The following is a 27,932-nucleotide window of genomic DNA, read 5'->3' on the forward strand; positions in this document are numbered from 1 at the left end:
AATGTAATACACACTGAGTGTTCAGTGCAGCTAAACATTGAAACCTACTGGTTTACTAGCGAATTTACTGTCAGGATGGTCATGTGAAGAGCAAAAGTGTAAGCATTGTCAGAAACATTGTGCTTTTAAACTACTATTTACTACTACTTATAGATTCCCTGTCCCCATAGTTTTCCAAAATGAATCCTGCATAGCACCATTGACAGCAAGATCATGTAAAGGAGATAGAAACAAATGTTTCCAACCTTTTCAATGTCTCCTAAACCTCAACAGAGAGGTTCAGATGAGTTCTTAAATGAGTTTACCATCCTGCCTCATCCATTGTTCCTGTTATTAATTACCCTCGGAGGAAAGAAATACTTCCCAGTGGTTTTCCTGAAATTGTCCTTATCAATCTTGAACCTGTGCCCTCTTGTTCTACTGCCTTGTCTTATCTGAAAGTATTGTGCAGAGTTTACCTTCTCAATCTCGACCACATGATAAGAGACTATATGAAATGCAAGGATTATTATGAATATTATTTTTATTTAAAGTGTTAGCAAGGACAAGACTGGCTATGTAGAAATGGCAAATCTGGTTAATTTCAGAGGACATCATAAACCATGAGAACAAAGCCTGAGCATTTTATACATGTCATCTGAATTCCTCAATTAAGTTGTAGCTATTTATCACTCTCTGGTACCTGGTAGTTATATACTGTGGAATGAAATTTAATAGCAAATTATTTTTAAACGCGATGTTAAAGTTCTTGGAATCTCTGGCTGTCTTCCAGTTTCACTTTAGTGAACAGTACAATTTATAGAAGCGTTTGCAGTCCTTTGTGACATAATTATACATTTAGCTGTAAGTAATTTGCAGCAAATTACAGAAAAATTCACACACAATACACGCAATTTTATTTCTTGGGGACAGTGTGGTGAAAACTAGAAGTAAGGAAGGCAATTCAGTACACACATCTTCCATATTTATTCCTTAACTCAACATCAAAGACATTTCTTCAACTATAATAGGAAAAACTGATGGAATAACTTGATGGATTGAAGGGCCTCCTTTTGTTCCCCTTTTCCTATGTTTCTAACTTTGAGGGGTGATTGCTTAGGTGCTGTACCTTTCCAACACAGTGAAAAGGTTATGTCCAATTGTGTCTGAAGTGTGAAGGAGTTTTTAGCTCATCGTAGGCAAATTTCTTAATTCCAATGCCCGCTCATTCATCATACCCTCTAATACAGCTACTGTCTCTCCTTTTAAGCATCCCTATGGACTTTAAATCTACAAGTTTCTGACTTGACAAGCTGGTTCTCATGATCCAATACACAAGATAAAGGAGATGTAGCTTTCTAGCATGGCTTCTGAAGGCAACAGAGCATGCCCAGGTTCCAATAATTTGCTAGTTGTGTGTTAGCCTGCCTTGTGTGGTAGCACTCTAGCTCTGAATCAGAAGGTTGAGGTTTGGACTTCTAAGCTGACTCCACTGCAAAGCTGAATGGCCAGGGGGGATGGTGCTGCATTTTTGGAAGCGTCGTCATTTGGATGAGACGTTAAACCGTCAAACCACTTGTTGAGAATTTCCAAGGAAGATGCACACCTCTCCTGGAAATGTGAGAACTCCTGAACTTGTGTGTAAAAAAATTGTAAACTGACATTAATTCTCTCAATAAAACACAAAATACTGCAGAAATCTGAAACAAAAACAAAAGTCGCTGGGAACACTCAGCAGGTCAGGCAGCATCTATGGAGAAAGGAAAGTGGGTTAACGTTTCAGGTCCATGACCCTTCGTAAGAACTGTCGACTGATGAAGAGTCGTGGACCCGAAACGTTGAGTCACTTTACTTTCTCTATAGATGCTGCCTGACCTGCTAAGTGTTCCCAGCGACTTCTGTTTTTGTTTTAATTCTCTCAATGTTTGGAATCTTAGGCTCCATATCAGCAATAAGTATAATAGTTTCCCACACAGTGCTTGGGACATCCTCCCGACGTGAAACGTGCTATACAAATGTAATTTGTTGTTGTTGTTTTGAATACAGTAAACGGTGGACAACAAAATATATAGAGGAGTGCCTCTCTAATTTGCAATTATTTCTTTACGGGTTTCAAAGGAATCCTATTAGAATTCCCATCTCTCTGATTGTAGATTCCAATAAGGTAGCATGACAATACTTCCAGAAAAGTAAGTCTTCATTTGCAATTCAAATTGCTTATTAAGGAAGGTAGACCACAGGCTGCTGTATCACTAACATGTGAACGATGAGATACATGCCAGGTTAGTACAGTCCATCTGAAGTCAATCTTTTAAACTAACCCCAATTTTCAAACTAAACTCAAACTAAACTGATGGAGGGCAGGGTGGGTAGGGGTGGGGGTGAAAGGATGTGAATTTGTCTCATCAAATTGTTGAGACGTCTGAAAGCATTTTGAAGGATATACTGTATATACCGTTTTTTTTGTGTTCGCGAAATGCAGCAGTCATTTGCGCACAGCAGTGTCCCACAGACAGCCATGAAATGAGTGACTGATTTTTTTTATTTTGGGGGATTGTGGCCAGGACACTAGGAGAAACTGGCTTCTCTTTTTGAATAGTGCCATAGGATCTTTAACATCCACCTGAACAAGCAGATGGGACCTCGGTTTAATGTCTCATTCGAAGGATGGCACTTCCGACAATTCAACATCCCCCAGTACTGCACTAGAGTGTCAGCTTAGACTATGTTATTCCAAGTCCTGACTTGAGCCTAGAACCCACAACCTTCTAACTCCTAGGCGAGATTGACACATCTATCACTCCATTTGGTTAAATAATTAAAAATAGATTTAAAAATACTTAAAATGTTTTTTTAACAACCAAATATTAACATGTTATCCTAGTTGCTTGACAGTGAGAGGGAAACATTTATCTAACAGCAGAACAGCAATGCATTTCTATCACTTCTATCACTCTAATATGCAGTCTCTCTAAATGGTACAAACTTACTTTCATTAAAATGATTGTGGGCTCGCAGTAGCATAGCATATTGATGTATACTTTAGAGAAGTAATCTAGCTCTCACTCAGGCTTGTAACAAGCTTCTGCTTCTATACCATATCACACTTAGCAAACTCAGATTTTATTTTACTCCTGAAAATAACTCATGAAAATCTGAAATATGATTCCAATTATATTTAATTTCATTTTCTCAGGGTTTACATTAGCTAACATTGCTAATGTCATAGTAAAGTTGCAGTTAGCTATCAAATTCATTACACTGCATCATACAATTTTTTTCATGATGTGAATATTTTTAATTACAGCTGTTTTCAAAATAGCTATTTTCCGTTATTTCTATGGAAATGTTAAAGTACTTCACTTTGCACCACCTATGTGTATTGCTGGCAGCTCAGAAAAGTCCCTGTCAAACTGAGAAGTAAACGTTATAAACAGCAAGTAATTTATTGTTTTAAATCCACAGATCTAGGAGCAGCTAGATGCATAATAAAATGTCTTCTGAAACCACCACAAACATTAACAATGTAGAAGGCAATGTTTCATACAGGGTTTCTGCAACTGGAACTAATGAATGAATCAGAAAATTGCAGGTAATCTGGGAACTAGCAATTATAGAGACATTTTATCATTCCACAGGTTTGAAAATCTCTGCCATGTTTCTGCAAATGTTATTGATAATCTGTTTATTTTTCGAAATGCTTCCTCAAATATGAAATAAGACATATATTTTATTGTTTTATGAATTAAGACATATTTTATACATAAATACATATTCACAGTTTATTACTAATTTACAAACGTGTCAGCTCTGATCAATGCCCCACAATCAGATGTTCTTAAAGATGTAAAATCCAAATTTAAAGAACTATAATAGGCTGATAAGATTTGAATCAATGAAGTGGATCTTTTAATTTGTCAAAATCAAGGAAAATCAATTTCTATTATTTAAAAAAATCTTTAAATCAAGATGGACTACAAACATGTCTAGTGTGTCCAAAATAGACACTACTTCCTGTGTGTTGCCCATTTGCACAATGCACAGACAGCACCTCAAAGTTCACTTCCTGTGCATTGCAAAAACTAAAGGTAAAATAAACATTAATATTATCCATTAAAATTAAAATTGAAAGCCAGCAACCTTAAGTATGAGGTAGAAGAGCACTGAGTCATACAGAGTAGAAATGTTCCAGATTTGATCCCTGGTTTATGCATAATGAATCCATGTAGGCCACAGTATTGATGTTACATCTGGCAGCAGTTGGAAAGTGAGATCAATCACAATATTCATTTAGTGACATCTGTCAGTTGCGATACCTCCACTGCTAAGCATTTCCACAAGAAGAGTGACCCTAGTGAGACAGAGGGATCTCACTGATTTCAGTGGCTCTTGAGGTGGTGCTAAGGGGTTGTCACTGCACGGGTATCGCATATATTGGAGGCCCGTGGTTTGATAAGGAAGGAGCTTCCATTCTTATGAGAAATGTGAGGGACAGGTTATAGCTTTGCATGACATGGCAGAACATTGTAAGGCTAAGGGAGCTCCACCTCGGTTGCGTTCAGTGATTTCTTCAAGGCTTTCGAACTAGTGTCCCATGAAGTCCTCATGAAGCAATGGGAAAACATGGTCAAATCTTGGAGTTTATCCAATATGTGTACTCCAGCTCCAAGATCTATGTAAGGGTTGATCGTGGCCTCACTGAGCTCATCTCTCTTTAAAGAGGTGGTTGGGGGTTTGGGGAGGGGGGGGGGGAGATGAAGCAAGACTGCTCATTTTCACCCACCCTGTTCAATTCATTCATCAATGACGTGTTGGATGGCATCGAGGGGGAAGGACTTGGTGTATCTGTTTCAGGCCTCTCTGACAGGATTGCAGTGCTTCTGTTTGTGGACGATATTGTACTACTGGCGGATTAGCCTGAGGACCTTATGTGCTGCATTCACTATCGGCCAGCAAGTGGGACATGATGGTGGATACCCCCAAGTGCGGAATCATGGTTTTCCACGGCTCAAGAGAAGACATTGAGGATATTGACTAGAAGAGACAAGGGCCATCAGTCCCAATTGTTGATTCTTATCAGCACGTGGGGGTTGTGGTGAACCTCAATTTTTACCTGGACACTGTCCTGAAGGACCAAGCAGAGAAGGGGCGAAGGGCACTCTGGTCATGTTCATCCCTCATCAAGGACAGCAAGGTTGCAATGCAGGTCAAGCTTGTGGCATCTAAGACCTATGTGCAAACAGTCCTCCTTTATAGTTCTGAGCTCCTGGTGATTCAGCAAAAAGACTTTCTCTAGCTCACTTCGAAGTCCAGCATCAAACAGTAAGGTGGATTTGTAGCAAACATGTGAAGTGGCAGTAGGGAGGGAGGGCTCTGGCTTACATTGACTTGTTGCTAAGCACCCCGCAGAAGGAGTCGTTTTCACAGCCGGCATGTCTATTTGCCAAAATCCCTGACATGAGGACCTGGATTAATCAGCTGGTGCTAAGTAACCCTCATCCGCAGCATTGGTCTTGGACCTCAATAAGATCAAGGTGGCTGGCACCTCACAAGCTGTAAAGGTCCTCCCACTGCGGAACTGAAGGCAGATGGGGAACTCTGAGGCTTGGGGCAACAGCTGCTGAAAGGCATTACTTGGAGTCAACAGCAACAACTTGGATTTATATAGCGCTCTCCACACCGGACGGCGTCTCAGAGCGCTTCACAGTAATGGATCCCGGGGCCGAGCCAGGGGGAGGGGGAGGAAGGTGACCAAAAGCGCAGTCGAAAAGAAAGGTCTTCAGCAGAGACCTGAAAATGGGAAGGGAGGGAGCGAGACGAAGGGAGTGAGGAAGGGAGTTCCAGAGCTTCGGGGCATAGTGGCTGATGGCACGGCTGCCGAGGGTGGAACGGAGGACTCGGGGGACAAGGAGGAAGCCAGACCTGGAGGAACGAAGGCAATGGGTACTGTTTTGAGGAGAGAGGTCAGAGAGGTAGGGGGGTGTAGAGGAGTGCAGGGACTTGAATACAGGAGTGAGGATCTTGAAATCAAAGATTTCAAGATCTTCGAGTCCCAGTTTCTGAACATGCATTAATTCATCCAGGGCTTGTAATCATAAGAACACAAGAATTGCTAGACAGAAGCCCAAGGTCCATCCAGCTGGACAAGCAGAGGGAAAGTTTCCCATACAGTGTTCTCAATGGCAAGCTATGTGGTTTTAGCTGGTTCGACTCCAGCAGTACCCCGAGACACCCCTAGGGTCCCCAAGCCTTGGCTCTTGCCATCCTGCACCTAATAGTCTCCGGAATTAGATAAACAGGATGCAACATTCCAGGGAGTGAGTGTGCATTCAATTCCAATCAATATCTCGGGAATACACATGTATAGGTGGGCTGCATGGAACTCTCAGTTTGGTTTAGATGCTCTTTAGCATAGTGATGGATTTCTGAATGCGTCACACACCTGGCTGACCCCAAAAAAGTTATGAAATTTAAGTTTTTTAAATCAAATCAAATCACTTGTTTACTTGTCAGCTGCTGATGTCAAGGCACACATGTTGATTTTAGGGTTCAACAATAATGTCTTTTTCAATTTTGTTCACTTGTTCTGTAACAATACTGAGCTAGTTACTACCATGTTTCTAAAAAGATGCATATGATACTAATAATTGTTGCCTTGCTGTACACATAAATCATCAAGGTCACTTTCTGCTGCTTTGCTCCCTCTATTTCAATTATTCCTTTCAGCATAAATTCTTTCACTGTCAAGGCTAAAATATGTTCATTTCTTTATTAAAGTTTGATCATGGGAAATAGATTTGTCTGCAGTATTTTAAGGCATTATTCTTGAATTAACAATAGCTTCAAAGCCAAACACAATCTACCGTCATCAAAGAAAGTACAGAACAATTCACATTTTTAGTAAACCCCTTCTAAGTAACTGAAATAAAACATTTTAACTGTGTGGCAACTATTCCAGATAATGTTTTTGATAAACTGCTTTACAGAGCAAAAGTGATTAATCAAATTAAATCAGTCTGTGTACGACAAGCACAATAATGACTTCATTCTACTTGTATGGGTTTGTCTTAGAATAATGATTAAGATATAAAATCCTATTTAGTGCACATAAATTCATACATTCAAGGCTACTTTTTGAATTTTTTTCAAAGACATAAGATTCATAGTAACTGTGTTTTTCTGGATGGGCCTGCTTTAACTTGTCAGGGTATTGATCTCTATGATTACAATTTGAAAACAAAACATTTTTTATTTCTTTGTTTCTCTTCATTAGATGTCCTTGGATTATTAACATAAAAAGACGGGTGGGGGAGGAGGGGACGTGATCATTCACCATACCCCAGTAGTTACCAAACCACTCACTAGGAGGTACAAAGTCCACACCTGGTAATCTCCATTCAAATTATTTTTTCTACGGCTTGTGAAAAACTATCTGATTTGGTCTCCAGTAGAAATTGAATTACTGAACAAAAATGTGACTCTAAATAAACACTGTAATTAAGTGAAAGAGGGAGAAGATTAGGAACTCCTTACGTGGGAATCAAGGATGCACAACTATGTCCTACCACTTTAGAGCACAGCAAATTTCAGCACCATAGCCCTATGTCACCACACTGGCTTTTTTATATTTATCCATTGTGAGCTTGTGAGAAACCGTCTCACTAAAATATTTCATAAGTTATAGAATGCACACACCATCAAGGAGAGAAAAACATATTTTGGTCACCTAGGAGTAAGTAGATAATAACAATGGCATTTTTACAGGTACGTTCTTTACATTTATTGAGTCATCTTATTTATAAAAAAAAGTATTTTGCCTAGGTTATACATTGATTATATTATTGGATTGAACTGATGAACAATATTCGCTGAACTGCCACTACATGTGAGAATACGCTTCACACTACTATGAGTCGCTGACTCTAGTAGGCAGCAATCTTTAATAAACAGACACAACTGCCGGCTGACACTACAAAGCATATCTTATAAACTGCTCAAATGGGTGAAAACATTTTCCATTTTAAAAATAAATTTAGCTTCTGGGTATAATAAAGCAAAATATTGACTTCAGTTTGCTGGCTGAAACTGATGAATTATTACCCCGCTCTGAATGCAGATGTGCTTTCAAGTGCACAATAACTCAACACCCTTTTTCTGCTTTTCTCAAGACAGTACATAGCCATTATTGAACCTGCTCATCAGGGTGGGGAGTGCACACCACAATTTTTTGTTTCTATAAAAATACTGGTGTCAAATTCTACTGATCTCACTAACAAGTATTGTAAAATATATTCCGTATATTGCGAATGTTTATATTTATGTTTCTCCATTGTGACAACAAAGTGTGTTGACAGTTAGTGATTTTGTTTTCTCTCTCCTGAAGTACGGAATTAAATATAGTAACTAACTCAGCATCTGCTTTGGCCTGTACTTTCTTTTTTCTCAAATACAGTGATGGAACTTTCTGAATCATGAAGTTTGCATTTTAATCGACTCCAACTTATTTCATAGGTAATAAATAGCATTTAATTTTGCTTCATTAATCATTCAAATGAGATCTCTGCACAGAAAAATCGTCTCTCAGGTTTTTTTCTGCATGAGGATCTAGAAACAAAGCATTTCCAAAAGTACATTACTCGTTAACAATAATGTCACCTTAAAGAATGATATATTACCTTTGGATCTCTGAGGAAGAGTGCTTTGTGGATTAAGGAATGTATATCTCCTACAGAAGGATAATGCATAAGCAATCCAAGGCAGGTCTGATAGTTACTGGCAATCACTGAGGAAGATAAACACATTATGTATTAGCATTAGGTGCTTTCAAACCTATTGGTGATAAAACATATATAATCCATCATTAACAACGGTGGCAGGAGAAATTGGCCAACCTTTTGTTCAAGAAAATGGGCTCTTTAAATGATAGGGTTACAAGTACAGTATTAACATGAGATGAATCAGTTCAACAAAAAATAAGATATTAGCAATTCATTCAATAGTTCAATGCTGTGATGCAAAGATGGTGGGGGGCTGATATTCTGGAGTTTAAAATGGACCTATTTCATTCAAACGTCTCTTGTATTGTCTTATATTGTCTTTTTCCCAGAATTTCTTGAAGTCTTATAACATGCCTCTCGAGGCGTTCTAAGAGCTCTCTGACAACAGTTCAACAGCCAAGCACTTTCTTGTATTAAGTCAAACCCACACAGCAATAAATACATTCCAACCTTGTATCTTAGGTGGTGGTGCATTGTAGATCTTGACATTTAACGATTATGAGCAAGCTGCCCCCCACTCCCCCCTCTCTAAAACCAAGTGATTGAAACAAATAATTATATTCAATGGTGGGAACCACTTCATCATCTTCATTTCCTTTGGTGATCCGACAGCTTGTAATTTCATACATCTGGTTTCATTTGTGAAGCACTCACTTATCCTGATCACTCTTCCATAATACTTTTGTTCTCTTGTGACCATTTACTCTACTTTTTGTGAACGCCATTAAAGCAAAACACACATAGCATTTTAACACTATATGATAGTCTTATCTTACCAGCCCACTGGATAGTACAGAATCTTTAGAAAATGTAATAAATATGGCTTTTCTTATGAATTTGACATTTTAAATCAATGCTTAATATATGCCAATTTAAGAGATTAGAAATATGTAGTTATTTAATTAAACGTTTGGATGCCTTCTAAATACAGGCATCATCTCAAGCTATATCAATTAACCCAGCAATATGGAAATCTTTGTTAAGAATTATGTTTCTTTTTCACCTCATTCAATCTCAACAATAGAGGTGGGGTCAGGGGAGGGGATTAATTTTTCTAACGCAAGGGCATCCGAAACATGCAAGTCATTCATGAGCAGTGGGAGTAATGGTTTGGTCACAAGGTGGCAGGCTTGTACACACCAATGTACGTGTGGCTTTCTCTTACATTTGGAAATTAGGAACTGTCAGAATGTATTATGCAATAACAAGTTTTAAATATGTACTTTTGTAAAATATTATGAGTAACTGCTATGAATGTTTAAATAATAAGTGGAGAAAGTTTCAGCACTGAATTACAAAAAGTATTTGAGCCATACTTACAAACATCTCTTATGTATAACAGCATGGCTACAAAAATGTAGTCGACTAAATCCAAAGTAACACTGTCAGCAAATAAGGTATCCCAGATCACCAGCAGGTCCTGAAGAGGAAATTCTCGGCCGAACAAAAGTCTGACCCATCGTCTACAAGAAGAAAAGACAAACTACCAGTTTATTTGCACAGGCTCAGCTATTGTTACATAATTAAATCAATTCCAGAATGCATAATTCTAAACGTTGAGAAGTTATAAGTCTAATCTAATGTTATGGGTAAAACTAAGGAAGGTTATAAAAACATAGATCAATAAACCCCAGTAAAATTCAAGACTCTGTATTGTCTGTGAATATTCTTTAATTTAATACTGAACTATAGTTGGAGGTTTATTTTGTATTTTTTATAACAAAGCAGAGACTGTAGACAGTGGAACTATGATTTAAACCTGCATTCCATCTTGACTCCGACTTAAATTGGAATGTGTGTCCATCTCGTAGCAATTCATGTGTCTGGAGCTCCACTGACAGAAAGATTGTGATTACTCATCAAATCTTCACCACTGATGTTGTATACCTGTTTAAAAGTGTTGCTAGTTCCTCGTTGTTGCAAGTGTCTAGAGTTGCAGACTGTTCCTCCAGCAGGAAAAGATATGTACGTGTCACCGACTCACATAATCTCACCCCGAGACAATTTTGAGTCGGAGGTTGATGTTAAGTTTATGCATTTCTCTACTGGCGATGCAATTTATTGCGTAAGGGTATTTTCCAATGGCAAGGCACCAGTAATACTGCTACTTTTCTGATAAGCACCTTTACAAATCTAATGTCGTGACAAAAAGATAGAATTGTAGAATTTTATACACCTGAGGCCATTCAGCCTTATGTACCTACTCTCTAAAAGAGCAATCGATTTCCTCCTTTTAGTTTCACTCCTCTGTCCTTTCACGGAATCAGAGATATGTTAGGTGTATAATTTTGACTACATTTATGTGTCAACAAGCTCACCAATTAAAAATAACATTTCTTCCTTATTTTGATTCCTAAAATGTAACACTTACAATTTTAATATTAATAATTTGGTCACTCAATCCACAACATGATTTGGGACACTGCTGTGTACAACTGGAAGCCACATTTTGCTTTACGGTATATCCTATGAAGCGCTTTGAGATGTCTCTATGATGTGATAAGGCACTATATCAAATGCAAGGATTATTATTATTAAGATCAATTCACTTTTCTTTTTAAAACTTATTTATGTTCTAGATTATTATAGAACAGAAATTGCATTTGGAGCATAAGGTTTGGCTGACGTTTCTCTCTATGTGAGCCACGTGTTTATAAATCCCATGTTCCTGTTTACTCCCTATTCCTTCTAATGTTCCTTTTAACAGAATTTACGGACTCTGTTTCAACATCAAATCTCTGCAGCGACTTGAACCTCCCCCTTGCCACTCTGCAAATAAGAATCCAGTCAAGAGATCTACAAGGTAACATCTATGATTGGGCCACATTGATCACCAATCTTCTGCCACAGTGGCCAGATTTGAGCCAAAGCAAACAAAAATTGCTCCTACCTTCCAGAATGGATGGTGGGAGCTGGATTAAGAAAAAGGAAAGAAACAGATTTTAGTTAAAATAAGTTGTATCAAGTAAAACAAAAGGGGGAAGGTACTGCAGGAAGCATTCCTGAGACACTTTATAAACGTGAGAAGTTGTTGTTTGTAGCTGCTGTACTGTTGTATTGATTAGTTCTTCCATATTTATATAACAAACAGATATGTGATGGAAACAAAACTGAGATTATAGTAGTTAAGCAACATGCTGTATTTTGAGGCATTATGACTTCACCTCCATTGTAACTGTGTTTCATGGGATAAATATACATTGATAGCAAATATTGAGACTATCTAGTGTTACCTTGAATAAATTCAAACAGTTGTGCATTTTTTCCATTCAATGCATAACCTTATCTTGACAGTGAATTAACTGTCTTATACAAAGATTCTGAACAAAGAATTGAATTTTGATTTTTGTTCTGACTATAGTTGTGCCATATCTTGAAGACACCTCAATAATCAGGACAATTCTCCATTTCGGGCCATATTTTTAGTCTTAATTTTCTATTTGAAACTAAGGGCGACCAGTTTCCCAACTCACTAATGCAGGTACCTCGGTAATAAGAACAAAATCAGCAATTTGTTGACTGTGTGTAAAAGTGAGTTTGCACTGTACTTCCTTGATAGGGTAGAAGAAATATGCATCTTCATATTATCATTTAATATGGGTAGGGTGTCCATATTAGCTGGTTAAGCAGCAGAAGGCTTGCCAAAAGGTGCTCTCACAGGAAAGCGATGTGGTTTTAGCTGGTTAAATTCCAGCAGTACCCCAATGCACACTGCGCCTGACGTCCCTCCAGGGAGAGAGCGTATATTCCATTCCAAACATGGGGACATTTTCAGGTATAGGTGCATACATATATGGAACTCTCAGCCTGGTTTGATACTCGTAAGTATGGCGATGGGTTCACATTGTGTTTAACACCCGACTGACCAGAAATACAGTAAATTATCAGGTTAAAGTTAACCTAAAGTTTTAAAAAATGCAACGTGTCCAATTATTTTTCTATTTGTTTTCTCCTCTTTGGCACATGCCTCTGTTCCTGATCGCTAGACCTCTCTTGCTGGAGTGTGGTTCCAACTATTTTTTGAGTCAAAATATTATCAAACATATCTCACTATATCATTTTTTTCTCTTAAAGGAAATAATTGTGAATGTATATAGCTGAACAGTTACCTTTCAACTTTCACGTGTGTTCACCTGTGTTATATGAAAGAACCTTTCAGAATGGCTTTTGAGTACCAGTAAATTATGGACTAAATTCTGCTTATTTAACTACTTTGCATAATGTTAATAAAGTTTTGAAATAGCAAGAAATGCATTCACTAGAATCACTCTCCACCTTTGTGCTCTGTAAAACCCCTGCTGGCAACAAAGGCTCCAGTGACGGGGAACTAATTTACTAATTAACCGGCGTCTTTGTTGGGAACCATAGCATTTAACTGTGCAGAAGAAAGTGCAAATGCTGTTCTTTCAAGTCCCTGCTCGCAGAGTATGTAGTGGAGGCAGGCGATGCCTACACTGTTTCTAATTATTCCAATTATCATGGCACACTATGAAAACTTGATTAATAACACTGAAGATATTGTTGTGGCAATTAGCCATATGGTTATGGGACTTTATTCTGTCACGATTTGGCCATTAGCATCTACTTATGTTTGTCAGATGTACTGCATCCGTGACAAGTTGAAGTTCCGCTCACCTTGTACAATCCCATGTGTACCACACTAGAGAACAGTTTATTCCTCAGAGTTGCTTGCCTGAGTACATTTTTCATGTAGCATCCGGTCTTACTGGGGACAAATGTCAAACAGCTTCTATGACGACCCATCAAACCAAATGCTCTCTACAATAATACTTTAGTAAATTTGCCTGTCAAATCAGATGATTGTCACAATTTGACCGCCAAAAATTATCATTAATTTATTTTTAACATTTTACCATTTACATGGTATTCTCAAGGGCTAAACTTGTTGTAATACTCCAGATGGCACTAAAAATGTATGAGGCACATCGTATTGTAGGCAGCAAGTTTTTTTTCAAGGAATGCTAAAGCTACGGTGTCCTATGCTGCTTATGCTGCAGTCTGTTAGTGTTGAAGCAGCAAATAAAATACTTTTACTCTTCTGTCCATTCCCCCTTCTTTCTTCCATTTACCAAAATAAATAATCCGTGCATTTGGTTTAGCGCCTTTCATGCTGGTAAAATGTCTAAAAGCGATTCACAAGGTTCATTGTAAAGCGTAGTGACTGTTGCATCTACAGGCAAACACAGCAGCCAAATTGTGTACAATTTTCTCTATCTGTGACCAGGGCTCCCTCTGCCTTCTCCTCCTCCTGGATCTCTCTGCCACATTCGACACAGTTGACCACGCCATCCTCCTCCACCGCCTCTCCTCCCTCATCCACTTTACTGGGACCGCACTTGCATGGTTTGAGTCCTACTTAACCAACCGCTTCCATTTCATCTCAGCAAATGGTTTCTCCTCCCGCACCCTCCGCCTCATCATCGAAAAATAGCTTGCAATTAACCAATATAAAAAGTACTAATTGCCTATATAACAATATTCACTTTGTTTCTATTCAATTATAAACAAACACTTTGAAACATTTATTGTTTTACATGAGAGAGATTATATATATAAAGTTATTATTATAATAAATGCAGTTACTTCACTAACCATTTAGTGAAACATGAATACAAGAACTGCCATAAATGATCTCTGACTTGTGTTGTTTCAGTACATAAACTACATGGTGTAGCACATAGCCATAATGACAAGAAAATCAACTTGTGCTCTGAACAGAGCTCACTAACTTCAGTGTGAATACCTGTTGTGAGGAAGAAGAGAGTAAAGGAAAGAGAGCGTTGAAAAATAAAAAATAAAAAAGAAATGTTAAGCTTTTTTTGATGAACCCTTAAAAGAAACTGAAAATAACTTGAATTTTAATGCTCTAATACTGTACTGATGATCCAAAAAGTCATTTCAAAGAATGTCTGCAGTCAGGTAACATTTGACTAACGTTTGCAAAGCCATACAGACTCTTATTGATAAGAATCTTTTATATTATTAAAACCTTTTTACACATTTTACTTCAATTAGACATTACACAGAATTTTGTATTCAGAACACCAGATGGAATTTGTACTTCAAATTCTTTCTATCAAAACAGTAAATAAAAAGGAACATATGCATTCCACCAGAACAAATTATATAATAAAATAGAATGTCTGTGCACTTCCTCTCATAGACACAGTGAGCACTTGTCCTTGTGAGGCAGGTGTACTATAATATTTGGATATTTACTCAGCTTAATACAGTGAATGCCATACTCAGTTTCTTTAAGCAACGTCAAAGTAGACTTCCAAATTTTCACAAAACACACATCTCTGATTATGTTTATTAATTATATCTAACCTTGTTTAGAACTGTTGTAGCCAACTACTTTTAAGCATCTATAAAGATCAAAAAAAAAGAGCATTCCTCTGGTGAATTACTGCAGTAACTACTCTTTTCCTGTTGGAGGAACCTCATACCCACAAGTACAGCTTTGAAGGAAACAAAGGAAACTAAATTTATTCTTACAATTTGATTATAAAGTACGTTAGATTTGCAGCATTGATTCTTTTATGTTATGGTAGAATTGTACAATAAATCTTCCTATTGTTCTGTGTTTATAGTGGTCATTTGTTTAGTATTATCCAAATTATATATAAAGTGATCAAAAAGTAGATTCACTTAAGTAACTTTTTCCTAGATCAACCTCTGCAAGGCAGAACAATGCACCTTAAATTACCAAGCTTGACTGTTGTGATATCAGTGCCATTTTGTGAATAGATGCTAATGTTTTTCAAAATAAATGTCATCCCATATACTGTATGTGCAACACTATGTGGACTTTGCATCACTGAATGCCTGATGCACCATGTCTAAAATGGGAAAAAAAACTATCCATTTCATATAAAGATTTACTTTATTGAGAAACCTAGATAAAGGGCTGGATCCCTAAATACAGGTCATCACTATGGTTGAGCAGAGGAGAGACGGCAAGATACATCAGGACCGAAGACTTATGTTTGCCCATGAAACACACCCACAGTAATCACACTTTATAGAATATCCCATGAAGCGTTTTGGGGCGTGAAAGGCGCCTAATCAAATGTTAGGCTAATTATTATCTAAAACAACAACTTGCACTTATATAGTGCCTTCCATGTAGGGTGGCATCTCAGAGCGCCTAACAGTGGCAGCACCTGACTCCGATGCGGGGGAAGAAGGGAGGTGGCTGTAAGCACGGTCGAACAGGAAAGTTTTCAGGTGGGACTTGAAAGAGGGGAGAGAGGGAGCAAGGAGGGATTGAGGAAGAGTGGTCCAGAATTTTGGGGCATAGTGGCTGAAAGCACGACCTGCGATGGTGGGGTGGAGGATGCGAGGGACGAGCAGGAGGCCAGTGCCAGTCGAGCGAAGCTGCCGGATGGTGGATAGGGGAGTGAGGAGGTCGGAGAGGTAGGGAGGTGCCAGAGAGTGATCAGTATGCGGGCAGCAGAGTTTTGAATGAGCTCGATTTATTGAATGGTGGAGCTGGGGAGACTGGTGCAGTGTGTTGGAGTAATCCAAGCGGGAGGTGACAAAAGCATGCATGAGGGTTTTGGCTGAATTTGTGGTAAGGTACGGTCGGAGGTGGGCAATGTGGCAGAGGTGGAAAAAAGCTGTCCTGGTCAAGTACCGGATGTAGGAGAGGAAGTTGGGGATCTCAGATGATCGGGCGGGGGCGGGAAGAGAAACCATTTGCTGTGATGAAATGGAGGCGGTTGGTTATGTAGGACTCGAGCCATGTGAGTGCCGTCCCACTAAGGTAGGTGAGGGGGGAGAGCCGATGGAGGAGGATGGCGTGGTCAACTGTGTCGAACGCGGCAGAGAGTTCCAGGAGGACGAGGAGGCAAGAGGGAGCCCTGGTCACAGATGATGAGGAAATTGTTTGTGAGTTTGACAAGCACTGTCTCTGTGCTGTGGGCAGGGCGAAAAACAGACTGAAGGGCTCAAGAAGGGAGAGATGTGACCAAAGTTGACCTACAAGAATGCGTTTCAGGACTTTGGCACGGAAGGGCAGGTTGGAAATGGGACAGTAGTGTGAGAGATTACAGGGATTGAGGGTGGATTTTTTGAGGAGGGATGGAAAGGGACATGGGGGGAGGACGATGCAGCCAAGCGGATGTTTTCAATCTTTGAGGCGAAGAAGTCTAGTACCTCTTTGCACTTGGTGTTTGACGAGAGAATAGAGGGGGCTTGAGGGGTTGCACAGAGCTGATGGATGGTGGAAGTCCAAGGAAGAGAAGGCATTTGTGAGGGACTCAGGGGGAAGCTCTTTCCAGGGGCAGAAAAAAATTGTGGAGGGCTTGGAAGAGGATGTCTGAGGAAAGGGAGATGAGGAAGTGGTCCAAGATGGCTTTGTCCGTGATGGACAGGTCGGAAATGTCAAGGCCATGTGTGATGATGAGGTCGAGGGTGTGGCCACCGTTGTGGGTCAGCAAGTTGCTGTGGAGGGTGAGGTTTAGGGAGGAGAGGAGGGCAGTGAAATCCGAGGAGGTGGTTCAAGGGGCGTTTAGGTGGAGGTTGAAATCATCAATTATGAGCAGGTGTTCAGTTTCCGAGTGATAGGGATGAGAGGAAAGAGGAGATATCAGTGAGGAAGGAGTCAAGAGGTTTGGGGGGGCAGTAAATCAGGAAGATTTTGAGGGAGACAGAGGAGGGATGGTATAGGGTGAGGTGCTCAAAGGAGAAGAAACTGCCAGAGGAATAGGGGGATAGACCACGGGAAGCTTGGGAGATGATGGACACCCCACCGCCACGTTTGTTGGGGTGGGGGATGTGATGAAAGGTGTAGCCAGGAGGGGAGGCTTCCAACGAAGGGTTAGTCACCAGGGGAGAACCAGGTTTCTGTCAGCCCAAGAATATCAATGTGCTCATCCAGGATGAGGTCATGGATAGGAAGGGCTTTGATGGAGAGGGAGCGGACATTTTGGAGGGAAATAAGGATAGGTTTGCTGATGTGGCAGTGATGGGGAGAGTGGTATAGACAGGATTTGAGGTTGTGGGGGAGAAGTAACCATGGATTTTGAGGAGCAAGCAGCATTGGGAAGGGTATGGATGAGGGAGGGAGGAGTGGTGTTTGCCTTTCAGAGGCGGTTGCTGCGGAGAGAGCGATGGGACAGTTGGGATGGCTGCTCTGGGACAACCAACGGTGGGAGCCACAATGGGCCTGGCAGAGGATGCCCAGGCTGGAGCAGAGGGAGGTAATGGTGGGGTCCAGGAGAGAGAGAAGGCGAGGAGGGCGATGGGAGAGAAGGACAGTTGCAGAATGTGGGGGGTTGGACAGGAACATTTTCGGGGGGGGAGCGGGGTTGGGTCAGTGCCACAGCCAAAACGCGCACGCAGAGACTGGACAGCCTGTGGGCTACGGGAGACAGCACATGGGGTGGTGGGGGGTGAGAGTGGAGATAGCTGTCAAGGCTTAGGTGCCAGAGACCAGGAGGGAATACACACTAACTATACTTACCCTATCCTGGCGGATTTGAAAAAGACGCCAGTTTAAATGCTTGCAGATAGCAAGAGAAAATGAAAACTGAGGGAGGTTTTTTATTTGCCTTGTTAAAATTGTATTCCCTCCCAATACCTAAAGAGTAGTTATTGGGAACGAACACACAGTACAACAGGGCAAATAAGAAACCACTGGATGAAACATTGAGAAACTGAACAACAGGAGATAAATTTCAAGAAAATAGTTATAAATATGGCAGTAGATGGAGAACATGGAGAGTATTAAATTCAGTGATCTAACTCAGGACACTTCAATATCCTTGGTCTTAGAAATGTGATGTACTGTACAGAACTATGTGATCCCTAAAATGTTCTGTCCCACTTCTCATGAGAGGAAAAAGGATGGGCCTAAACCTAGCTCACAGAAGACAGATAAGGAAACCCCACTGTGATCAGATATCCATTGTTAAACCCCTCCAAATAATTTTATGATGTTCTGGAGGATGCAATCGGATGGGCTGAAAGGGCTGAAAATCCAAATCAATCGTGTGATCTTGTGATTTAAAAGTTCAGGCCTTAGTCAAAGACTTGCAGAGGGTCTTTGTTGGGGGAGTTTGGTCAAAATGAGGGGAGTATTAAGCAGATCCCTCATGGGTTTGTACTGGGACCTCTCCTGTTCCTCATATATATTAATATATGTGGAGTCCTGTAGCTCAGTGGTTAGAGCACTCGCTTTGCAAGCGAGAGACCTGAGTTCAATTCCTGGCAGGGCGAAACCTTGGGCAAGTTTCCTTACTCCACACGCCTAATAATAATCCCTCCAAAACAAAAAACAATAATAAAAAAAAATTGGTCATTTTCAATCTACGACTGTTTGTGGGACATTGCTGTGCGCAATTGGCTGCCGCGTTCGCCCACAAATATAGTCAATTCACTTTACAGTGTGTTCTGTGAAGCGCTTTGGGACGTCCTTCCGACGTGAAAAGCGCTATATCAAATGCAAGGATTATTATTATTATTATTATAATGATCTGGATTTGCAGACCCATTGTAAAACAGTTAACTTTGCATATACACCATGTAATAATAATAATCCTTGAATTTGATATAGTGCCTTATCACGTCGTTGAGATGTCTCAAAGTGCTTCACAAATATATTGTAAAGTGGATTGACCGTATATTTTGTGAGCGAAATGCGGCAGACAATTGCACACATCAGTGTCCCACAAACAGTGACCGAGTGACCAATTTTCTTTTTGAAGGGATTATTACCCCTGGAAAGCGATCTACCAATCGACTGACAACCGGGTTCCCACTTACTGCTTGGTAAACAGAGTGAATATGTAGGGGTAACTATACAATCAAAGGAGGCAGCAAAGGTGATATAAAGAAAGCTTTGTTGGGTAGGCACACGGGGTGATAATTGGCAAATTAATTGTATTACTGATAAATGCAAGGTACTACATATAGGATGCAAAAATAGGAAGCACAAATACTCCACCAATGGGATATAACTTGGCAAGGGGGAAGCTGAAAGAGATGTAGGGGTGTTAGTTGACATATTGCTCACTATCTCAAAAGTTGTTTGATGAAAAAGCAGTAAGATACAGGGGTAGAGGAAAATAGGATTGAAAGAATTGCTCTTAAAGAGCCAGCACAGACAAATTGGGCTGAATGGTTTTCTTCTGTGCTATAAATTTATATGGTTGTAAAACAGTGTGAAGCAGCAATAAACAAGACAAACAGGATGCTGGGGTATATTGCTAAATCAATTGAGTTTAGATCTCCAGACGTCATACTCAAGTTGTATGGTCAGACCACAACTAGAGTATAGCATGCAGTTCTGGTCACTGTGACACAAGGGCGCTCCCCAAGTGCTAGAGAAAGTGCAGAGCAGAGCAACAAGGACAATCCCACGGTAGGGATAGTGTACAGGAAGAAGAGATCAGATGGGCCAAAGGACCTTCTTCAACCAAACGAGTCCTGTGACTTAAATGTTCGGGCCTTAGTCAAAAACTTGAATTGCATGGCAACTTCTAAAGGAATGTTTAGAAACTTTAAAATATTTATTTTTAGCTAAACAGAAAATTCCATAAAAAAGTAGTCCTTGCATTTTAATTCAAGCATTTATCTAGGCAAGAATTTATTTTACTATAAATGTAGTATTATCACATTTAGGTTCAACTATGCTAACTCCCTGCTTGTTGGCCTCCCCAACTCTTCTCTCCATAAGCTGCGGATCATCCAGAACTCTGCAGCTCGAGTCCTCTCCCGCACGAGATTCCGTGACCCTATCAACCCCACCCTCGTGCAACTCCACTGGCTCCCCATTCTCCAGAGGATAGAATTCAAAATCTTCGTCCTCGCCTTCAAAACTCTCCACGGCCTTTCCCCCTCCCTACCTCTGTGACCTGCTAATCCCACGTCAACCTGTTCGCTCCCTCTGCTCAACAGGCTCTGGTCTGCTCTATGTCCCCCGTCCAGCCCGCCATACCATCTTTGCCTTGCTCCCTCCCTTGCCTCCTTCAATGCACCTTCCTCTTTGATTGCGCCTACAGCATCCTCCTGTCCCTACCCTCCCTGCCTCAACCCCCCCCGATCCCAAACCCCAGCTCAGGTCCAAATCCCCGACTGTCTAGCTCCTTGGGACATCCTCCTAATGTGAAAGGCACTGTACAAATGTAATTTGCTTTTGTTGTATTTCAACGGATTGGGAAATTATTTTCATGATCCCGAATATTCACTACAGTGCTCAGATTTTTCAGAATGACATCAGTGTTACAAATTGAGCTCCATTAGGTCATCGGATGTTCCTTGAACATTTTTTTTTATTGTTTCACGTTTTTTATTTTAGTAAACCCTCAAAACAGTCAATTTATCAAAGTAGAGAGGAGTTGCTTTGTATCCAAAGCAGCAACCACCACAGATTTGCAGCATTGCATCACACCTTATTCCACCTGCTTCTAAACCAGACTCTTCTGGTAACCTGCCAATGCCGCATTATTAATCAGGAAAAATTCCATCAAGCACGAGCCCACAACAATCTCTGCTGCCTAATGAAGTCCCATAAATCACAGCTGTAACTCATAATCTTTTTCTTAAGCTTATTTTTGTCTCATTTCTGATAAAAGGGATGTTGTTCCATCATGACAAATGCTACAAATAACTTGAGCACTAAAATACCTGCACTTTTTTTGATTATACACTAGAATCAGCAATTATGGATGCTGTTGTGTGACTTCAGCTTCCGAGTTCCAAAGCTGTAACATAAAAACATACCTTTTCATCGAAACAATTACCATTAATCAAACAGTGAGGGAATACCCAGTCAGGCCAACCCTACCACCACAGTTGGTAATACATCAAAGTGTCTTTTGTCAAACATGCTAAACACTCTTAAATAGGCTGTCTTGACCCACCCGATCTAATTCGTGTAAGATGTTACAGAGAAATGCTTTGTAAGTGAAATGCACTTTGCTGTGAGAAAAGAGGCAATGAATAGAGGTCTTAATTCTATTCTATTTGTAGGTTTGTGGTTTTGTCTTCATACAGTACTACCTGAGAAAACAAGTTTTAAACTATCAAATAAACCAATATTCCCTTGGGTTTTAACTTAACACAACAAATCCAGCTTGTGAATGTGGTAACTGAAATTCATGACCCTTGAATACAAGTTGGCAAGTCCAAAAAATGGTTGTTGAGCAAAATGCTGGTGAAAAATGGCCTGGTTTGGTTGCCATGTTTTGGGACAAAACGCCAGGGGAAATGGCCACATGGGATTTTATCATTCATAGGCAGTGGATTCCGTAAACCACAAATCAGAAACCGAGTTACAGTTATTGCAACAAATCCCATATGCAAATATTGTAAATTAGAACCCAAAGTGGAAATAAAAATCTAGATTAAAAGATGTAGTGTTCATTTGCACTTTTGCAATACATTTTGAGGATGAAATGCAAAACACATTGTGAATTTATAGAAGTACTTTTGAAAAGTTACGGTGTTGTTATAATCAGTAGAGAGCTGCCTGTGTACTGCATGCAAGTTAAAATATGTTCAAAGGGTTTCTATGATTAGTTTTGAGATGGAGTCTACGTGGGCCAATAAAAAGGGATTATTGCAGCTTTGACAATATGAGAGGAAGAGCTGAAGAAAATTCACAAAAATAAATGGAACTCTTTATGGCGTCAGTTCAGGCTATTTGTATAGACTCTAACATCTGCTGTTTAATACCAGCTGCTGTGGCTGATTAGAATTACCACAAAGTTGTTTTTATAAAGATGCCTGGGCAATGCCACTGTATTAATGGTTTATTGAGTAAGTGATGAAAACCTTGGACCAGATGATGCATTTTATTTCAGATAAGGTTTTTTGTGTACGATTACAGGAATTTTCTCAACTCAAAGCATTAGAGAAGAAAAAAAACACGAAAGCTAATTTTACCAGCTTTAGTGTTTTTGAACCAACCTTTGAAGGCACTGACCAAATATTAAACTGTGTACCTTGAGTAATTAATCGTGCGTAATTCAAAACTTAATACAGAGTGAAACAACCTATTTAAATTAGCTAAAGGATAAATAAATTACTTTATCAACAATATTTTCAGAATAGACCAATGCAGTGTAATGAGCAGGTAGCAGTACATTTATAATGAAATGCATGAGAAGCCACAGTAGGTTGAAACTGAAAGAACAAAATTACAGCTTGCTATTAACATTGCCATGAGGATATTTTGAAGTTTTAAATAGTGATTGTGATAAGGTTAAACTAAACATTTAACCCATGCTTCATTAGAATGCTGAAGATTATAATTTAACCAAATAATTCTGTTGAATTTGAGTATCAGACTCAGTGCAAGCTAGTTATATTTGCAGACAAGGTAGTGAAGGAAGAAGCCAAGAATTTAATAGGAGAGAATCACAGATCCTGGACTGATCACTGGCAAATGAAATCCAATTTGGACATTTTTAAGTTATTGCATATTAGCAGTGAAAATAAAAGACATTGGTACTATGCGGATGGGATTGAATTTTCAAGGAGGTCATTGAAAATAAATCACTATTTGCAAACTGTGAGGCAGCAATAAACAAAATAAATAGGATGCTGGGTTACAATCATAAGTAAATGGTATAGTTTAAGGAATAATAAAGCAAATTCATTGCAATACTTTTCAAAGGAAAAGGACAAGAAGGAACAGGTTTAACATAGCTAAGATCAAGCTTCGGACAGACACTAAGATGTATGCCTTTACATAGAAGATAATGAACAGATGGAATGGGTTACCAGGAAAAATGGTTGAGGTCAAGCCAGTGGATTAATTTAACATTCAGCTTGATGCTGCAATAGGGAAACAGGAGGGTTAATATTCTGGAAAGATGAAATCAAATGGCTAAACGACTTTCATCTGAACTGCTTAAGATTTGGTGAACACTTTGCAATACTGCTGAACCCATGTAAACTCTTTAAAATTATTTATAACCCAAGAGTTTAATGCAATTCATCTGGGTTGCTTGTATAAAAATAATGTATTGTGCTCCCCGTGAAACAATAAAGGCAGATCATTTTTATAAATAGTGTTATAATGAATAGAACCTTACTGAGTACACTAATTTTATCCTGTCCAATATTAACTAAATTTACAGGCAACTCAAACTTGATCACGTGATGCTAATCTAGGTCTATACCCAAATTACCCCAAGCCTTTCTGATGACAAACACCATTTTTGGTTTTACTTTCCAAAGTAGCTAGATATTTTACAATTTGAAACATTCACTTGAGCCAAACAAAAAGTACCTGACATGTTATTCAACAGAAATAAGGTACACCTGTTAACACGATAACAATTCTTCGCAAAAAAATGAAAAACAATTTCATTTGAGGTTTCCTGTTTTTAATAAAAATGTTTGCGGTTTGTCTGTTCAAGGAAAGTTTAACCACAGAATTGTCAAAATAAGTAGTTGATTAGCGTAATGTTATTTATTGTGAAATGTTACCTTTGGAATATTGGGTTGTCAAAGTAAATTAACATTGAAGTGTAAAACAATGTCATGTTTATCGCTCACAATCGCAACAGAATTTAACTCCTTGATATCTAAAAAATTACAACATACTAAAAAATTAGGCAACAATCTGTAACAAAGAATTTATAGTATATTCTATGGTGTTTCATCATGTTTTCTTCAAATGTAAAGAAAAATCTTTGTTTTGGTTAAATAATCTGAATATTGTACAGCAATATTAACATGACTTGGGCAAAAAAAAATCGCAAGATCGCACTTCCCAATGGTAATCATGGAAACATGGTTAAATATTACAGGCTCATTTGGCTGGTGGAACAAATATTTGATGCAAAGACAAACACCTTAAGGAAAATACTCAGAAAATAAATAGCACGTACATGTTGGATAGAGAATAAAAGGAACAGATTGTTTCAAGCCTTTAACTTCCAAGGAGGTTCACACAACAACAACTTGTATTTATATAGCACCGTTCACATGGGGCAGCATCAGAATCTCAGGATCTCATAAAACAAACTCCTGTGCAAACCCCTCATTGTCCAGCGTCTTGGGACGTGAAAGGCGCTATATAAATGCAATTTGTTGTTGTTGTTTATCCTGATTACAAACACTTTAGAATATGTTGTGTCTTATGTGCGCTTTCTTTTAGTGGAAGGGATTATATATTTTATATTTTAAATGTTGCACTTTAAAATAACAAAAACTGTAAAAGTAAAATTCTATAAAATCCTACAATTTGCAAATATATCTTTCAAGTTTTCCAATCTATCCAGGTTTAATACACTATTGAGGTGTGGAGACACTGACAGGAGCCAATCAGGAGGGCCTCGTTCTTGCTGACATTCAACTGAAGGAAGTTTGCTCTCATCCAGGACTTGATGTCTGACAGGGAGTCTGTCAGGACAGCAGTGGTCCTGGAGTCGAAAGTGGAGTCAGAGAGAGAATTGGGTGTCATCCGCATACATGTGGACGTTGACCCGATGTTTGCGGATGATGTCATCAAGAGGGTTCATGTACATGTTGAAGAGGAGAGGACCAAGGACAGAGCACTGAGGAACACCGCATGAGACGGTGCGGGGGCTTGAAGAGAAGCCATTTGTGGAGATGGAATCGAGATGGTGTAAGAGATATGATAACAAGTCAAGGACAGAACCATGAAGGTTGAGGTGAGAGGAGACGCGGTAAAGGAGGATAGAATGGTCAATGCTATCAAAGCCAGCAAAGAGATCAAGGAGGACAAGGAGGACAAAAGCCCTGGTCACAGATGGACAAAATATCATTTGTCACTTTGATCAAAGTGGTTTCTGTGCTGTGGGCGGCACGGAAACCGGATTGGGGAGGTTCGAGTAGGGAGTGGCGGGAGAGGAAGGAGCAGAGCTGGGAAGCAATGACTCATTCCAGGTCCTTGGAAAGGAAAGGGAGGTTGGAGATGGGGTAGTAGTTGGAGAGCAGGGATGAGTCTAGGGAAGGGTTTTTGAGGCTAGGAGTGATGACGGCTGTTTTTAAGGGGGTGGGAACAGTGCCAATGGACAGGAAGAGGTTGATGATGTCATACTTCATTTAATTCTTTATTTTATAGTACTCGGTTAACTGTTGAGGAATTTTCCTATATTACAATGCTTGTATATACTGCACTCTTCATTCACCCTTATCCTGTGTACAATGCACTCTGCAAAAGCCCATGAATAAATATAAAACCATGATTGGTAAAAAATGGTAATTAAATTACTGAAGTGAAATCCAGTCATTAACCATGTTTGTGGTAAAATTGAACTTAAGTGTCTGATCAGATATAGTCTGAATTTGGTACAAGATATGCATGGTTGAGGCTGGGACACAGCTTGAGGCTGCAATAGGAGGATGGATGGATGGGTATTCTGGAAAAATGAGATCAGCTGGGCTGAAGAGCTTACTTTATCTTAATCAATCTTGTGATCAAATCCTGATACGAGTTCAAATCTTCTGATCCAAAAGTAAGATTTCTATCAAATGATCCAGACTAACAATTGAATTGGTTGAGATAATCTAACCTTGAGATGTAATCTTCCAAATACATCTAATTCTCCCTATCTTTCTCGAGGACATTTGCTGATATTGGTGTGAAACATGTGACCCAAGACATGTTACTCATATTTAACACAATGTTTAAAATTTCCACAGTTGATAAATAAACACAGCACACAAAATATTGCAGATGCTGGAAACCTGAAACAAAAACAGAAGTCACTGGGAACACTCAGCACGTCAGGCAGCATCTATGCAGAAAGGAAAGTGAGTCAACGTTTCGGGTCCACGAACAAAGTTCTGATGAAGGGTCGTGGACCTAAAACATTGACTCACCTTTTTTCTCCATAGATGTTGCCTGACCTGCTGTGTGTTCCCAGCGACTTGTTGATAAATAAACACATCCACCCCTTGAATTCTCTGACTCCATTAAAATGTTGGGCCTATTGCCAGCTTGTGGTCCCCAGCACTGGAATACTAGTTAACACAATACTGGCTTTATTCAGATTTTTTTTTAAACTGAGTTAAGTAAGCATCCTTCAAAGTGTCATGAGCCATCAATAGCAATTTATGAGTCTCCTTCGGATGCAACCAATCCAATTGAGTCATGTTGTCCCACCTGTGGCACCAACTGATTTGATGTCTTTTGCTATTGATAAGGTAGAATTTTCATCAATATGTTAAATAACACATCACAAGTAGCAATTCACTGATTTCTACAAGTAAGGTAGGGCAGGACTAACAATAACAAACACCCCGGAACAGGAGATACAGAGATTAGTTGCTAAAAGCACTTCTGCTTTTAAATCAGTACAAAGCTTTTAGAGAGAAAATCAATTAATGCAAACAAGTTATTATTTCCACAGTAAAACAGCCAGGGCATAAATCAGATTATTTAAAATTTACTGTTGGTATTTTCTTCAATAAATGGCATTAATATTCCTACTTATTATTTAAAGCTGTAAAGTCTATCAATGCACTCATGATTTTGTATACGCAATGCTTCACACACTACAGTATTTTTATGCGCAGAAGAATTTAAAAAATTTGATGTGAATACAATTATATTGTATTGCGTACTTCAACTTAATCATGTTTGGGCATGACTTGAAAACACATGACACACCTTTCCAAATATTATGGAATAAACTCAATTTAATTTCTGTTTCACTAAATTGATGCGGTGTGCAAGGTTTGCTTACTCATTTTCTATCACAAATGTTGCTGAGCAGTTTATTAATGCACTGCGCTAAATAAGAAAACCTGGTTATATGCAGTCAGCTGGGTTAAATCACTAAACAATATTGTTTTAAGTGAGCCTTAATAAATAATAATGTCACGTTTGGTATAGCCCCTTTCATGTTGGGAGGGCATTCCAAAATGCTTCAGTATGAAGTGTAGTAACTGTATTTTGTGGGCGAATGTGGCAGCAATGCTGCAGATAATGGTGTCCCACAAACATTTATGAGGTGAATGACCAATTTTACTGCGGGGTTGTTAGCCAGGACGCTGAAAGAAACCCTTTTCTTTTTGAATAATACCATGGGATCATCATCACCCACTTGAAAAAGCAGACAGGCCTCAGTTTAATGTCTCATCCGAAGGACAGAACCTCCAACCATTCAGCGTCATCTTAGATTACATGAGTTTCAAATCCCGAGGTGGGGCTTGAATCCTTGAAAA

The 27,932-nt window shown here is 39.3% G+C and overlaps 1 protein-coding gene across 8 annotated transcripts in view; it reads right to left on the minus strand.

Moving 5' to 3' along the window:
• The window catches only part of tbc1d5 (TBC1 domain family, member 5), a 222,593-nt gene that overhangs the window by 45,914 nt on the left and 148,747 nt on the right, over positions 1–27,932 (minus strand). For all 8 annotated transcript variants that reach the window (XM_042346852.1, XM_007897591.2, XM_042346856.1 and 5 more), the window contains 2 exons: positions 10,077–10,219; positions 8,655–8,761 (listed from right to left, as the gene is read on the minus strand). In XM_042346852.1, the coding sequence (XP_042202786.1) occupies positions 8,655–8,761; positions 10,077–10,219 (250 nt within the window). The remainder of the gene's footprint in view (positions 1–8,654; positions 8,762–10,076; positions 10,220–27,932) is intronic.

This window comes from Callorhinchus milii, unplaced genomic scaffold (assembly GCF_018977255.1).
Source record: "Callorhinchus milii isolate IMCB2004 unplaced genomic scaffold, IMCB_Cmil_1.0 Scaffold2, whole genome shotgun sequence".
Taxonomy (NCBI): domain Eukaryota; kingdom Metazoa; phylum Chordata; class Chondrichthyes; order Chimaeriformes; family Callorhinchidae; genus Callorhinchus; species Callorhinchus milii.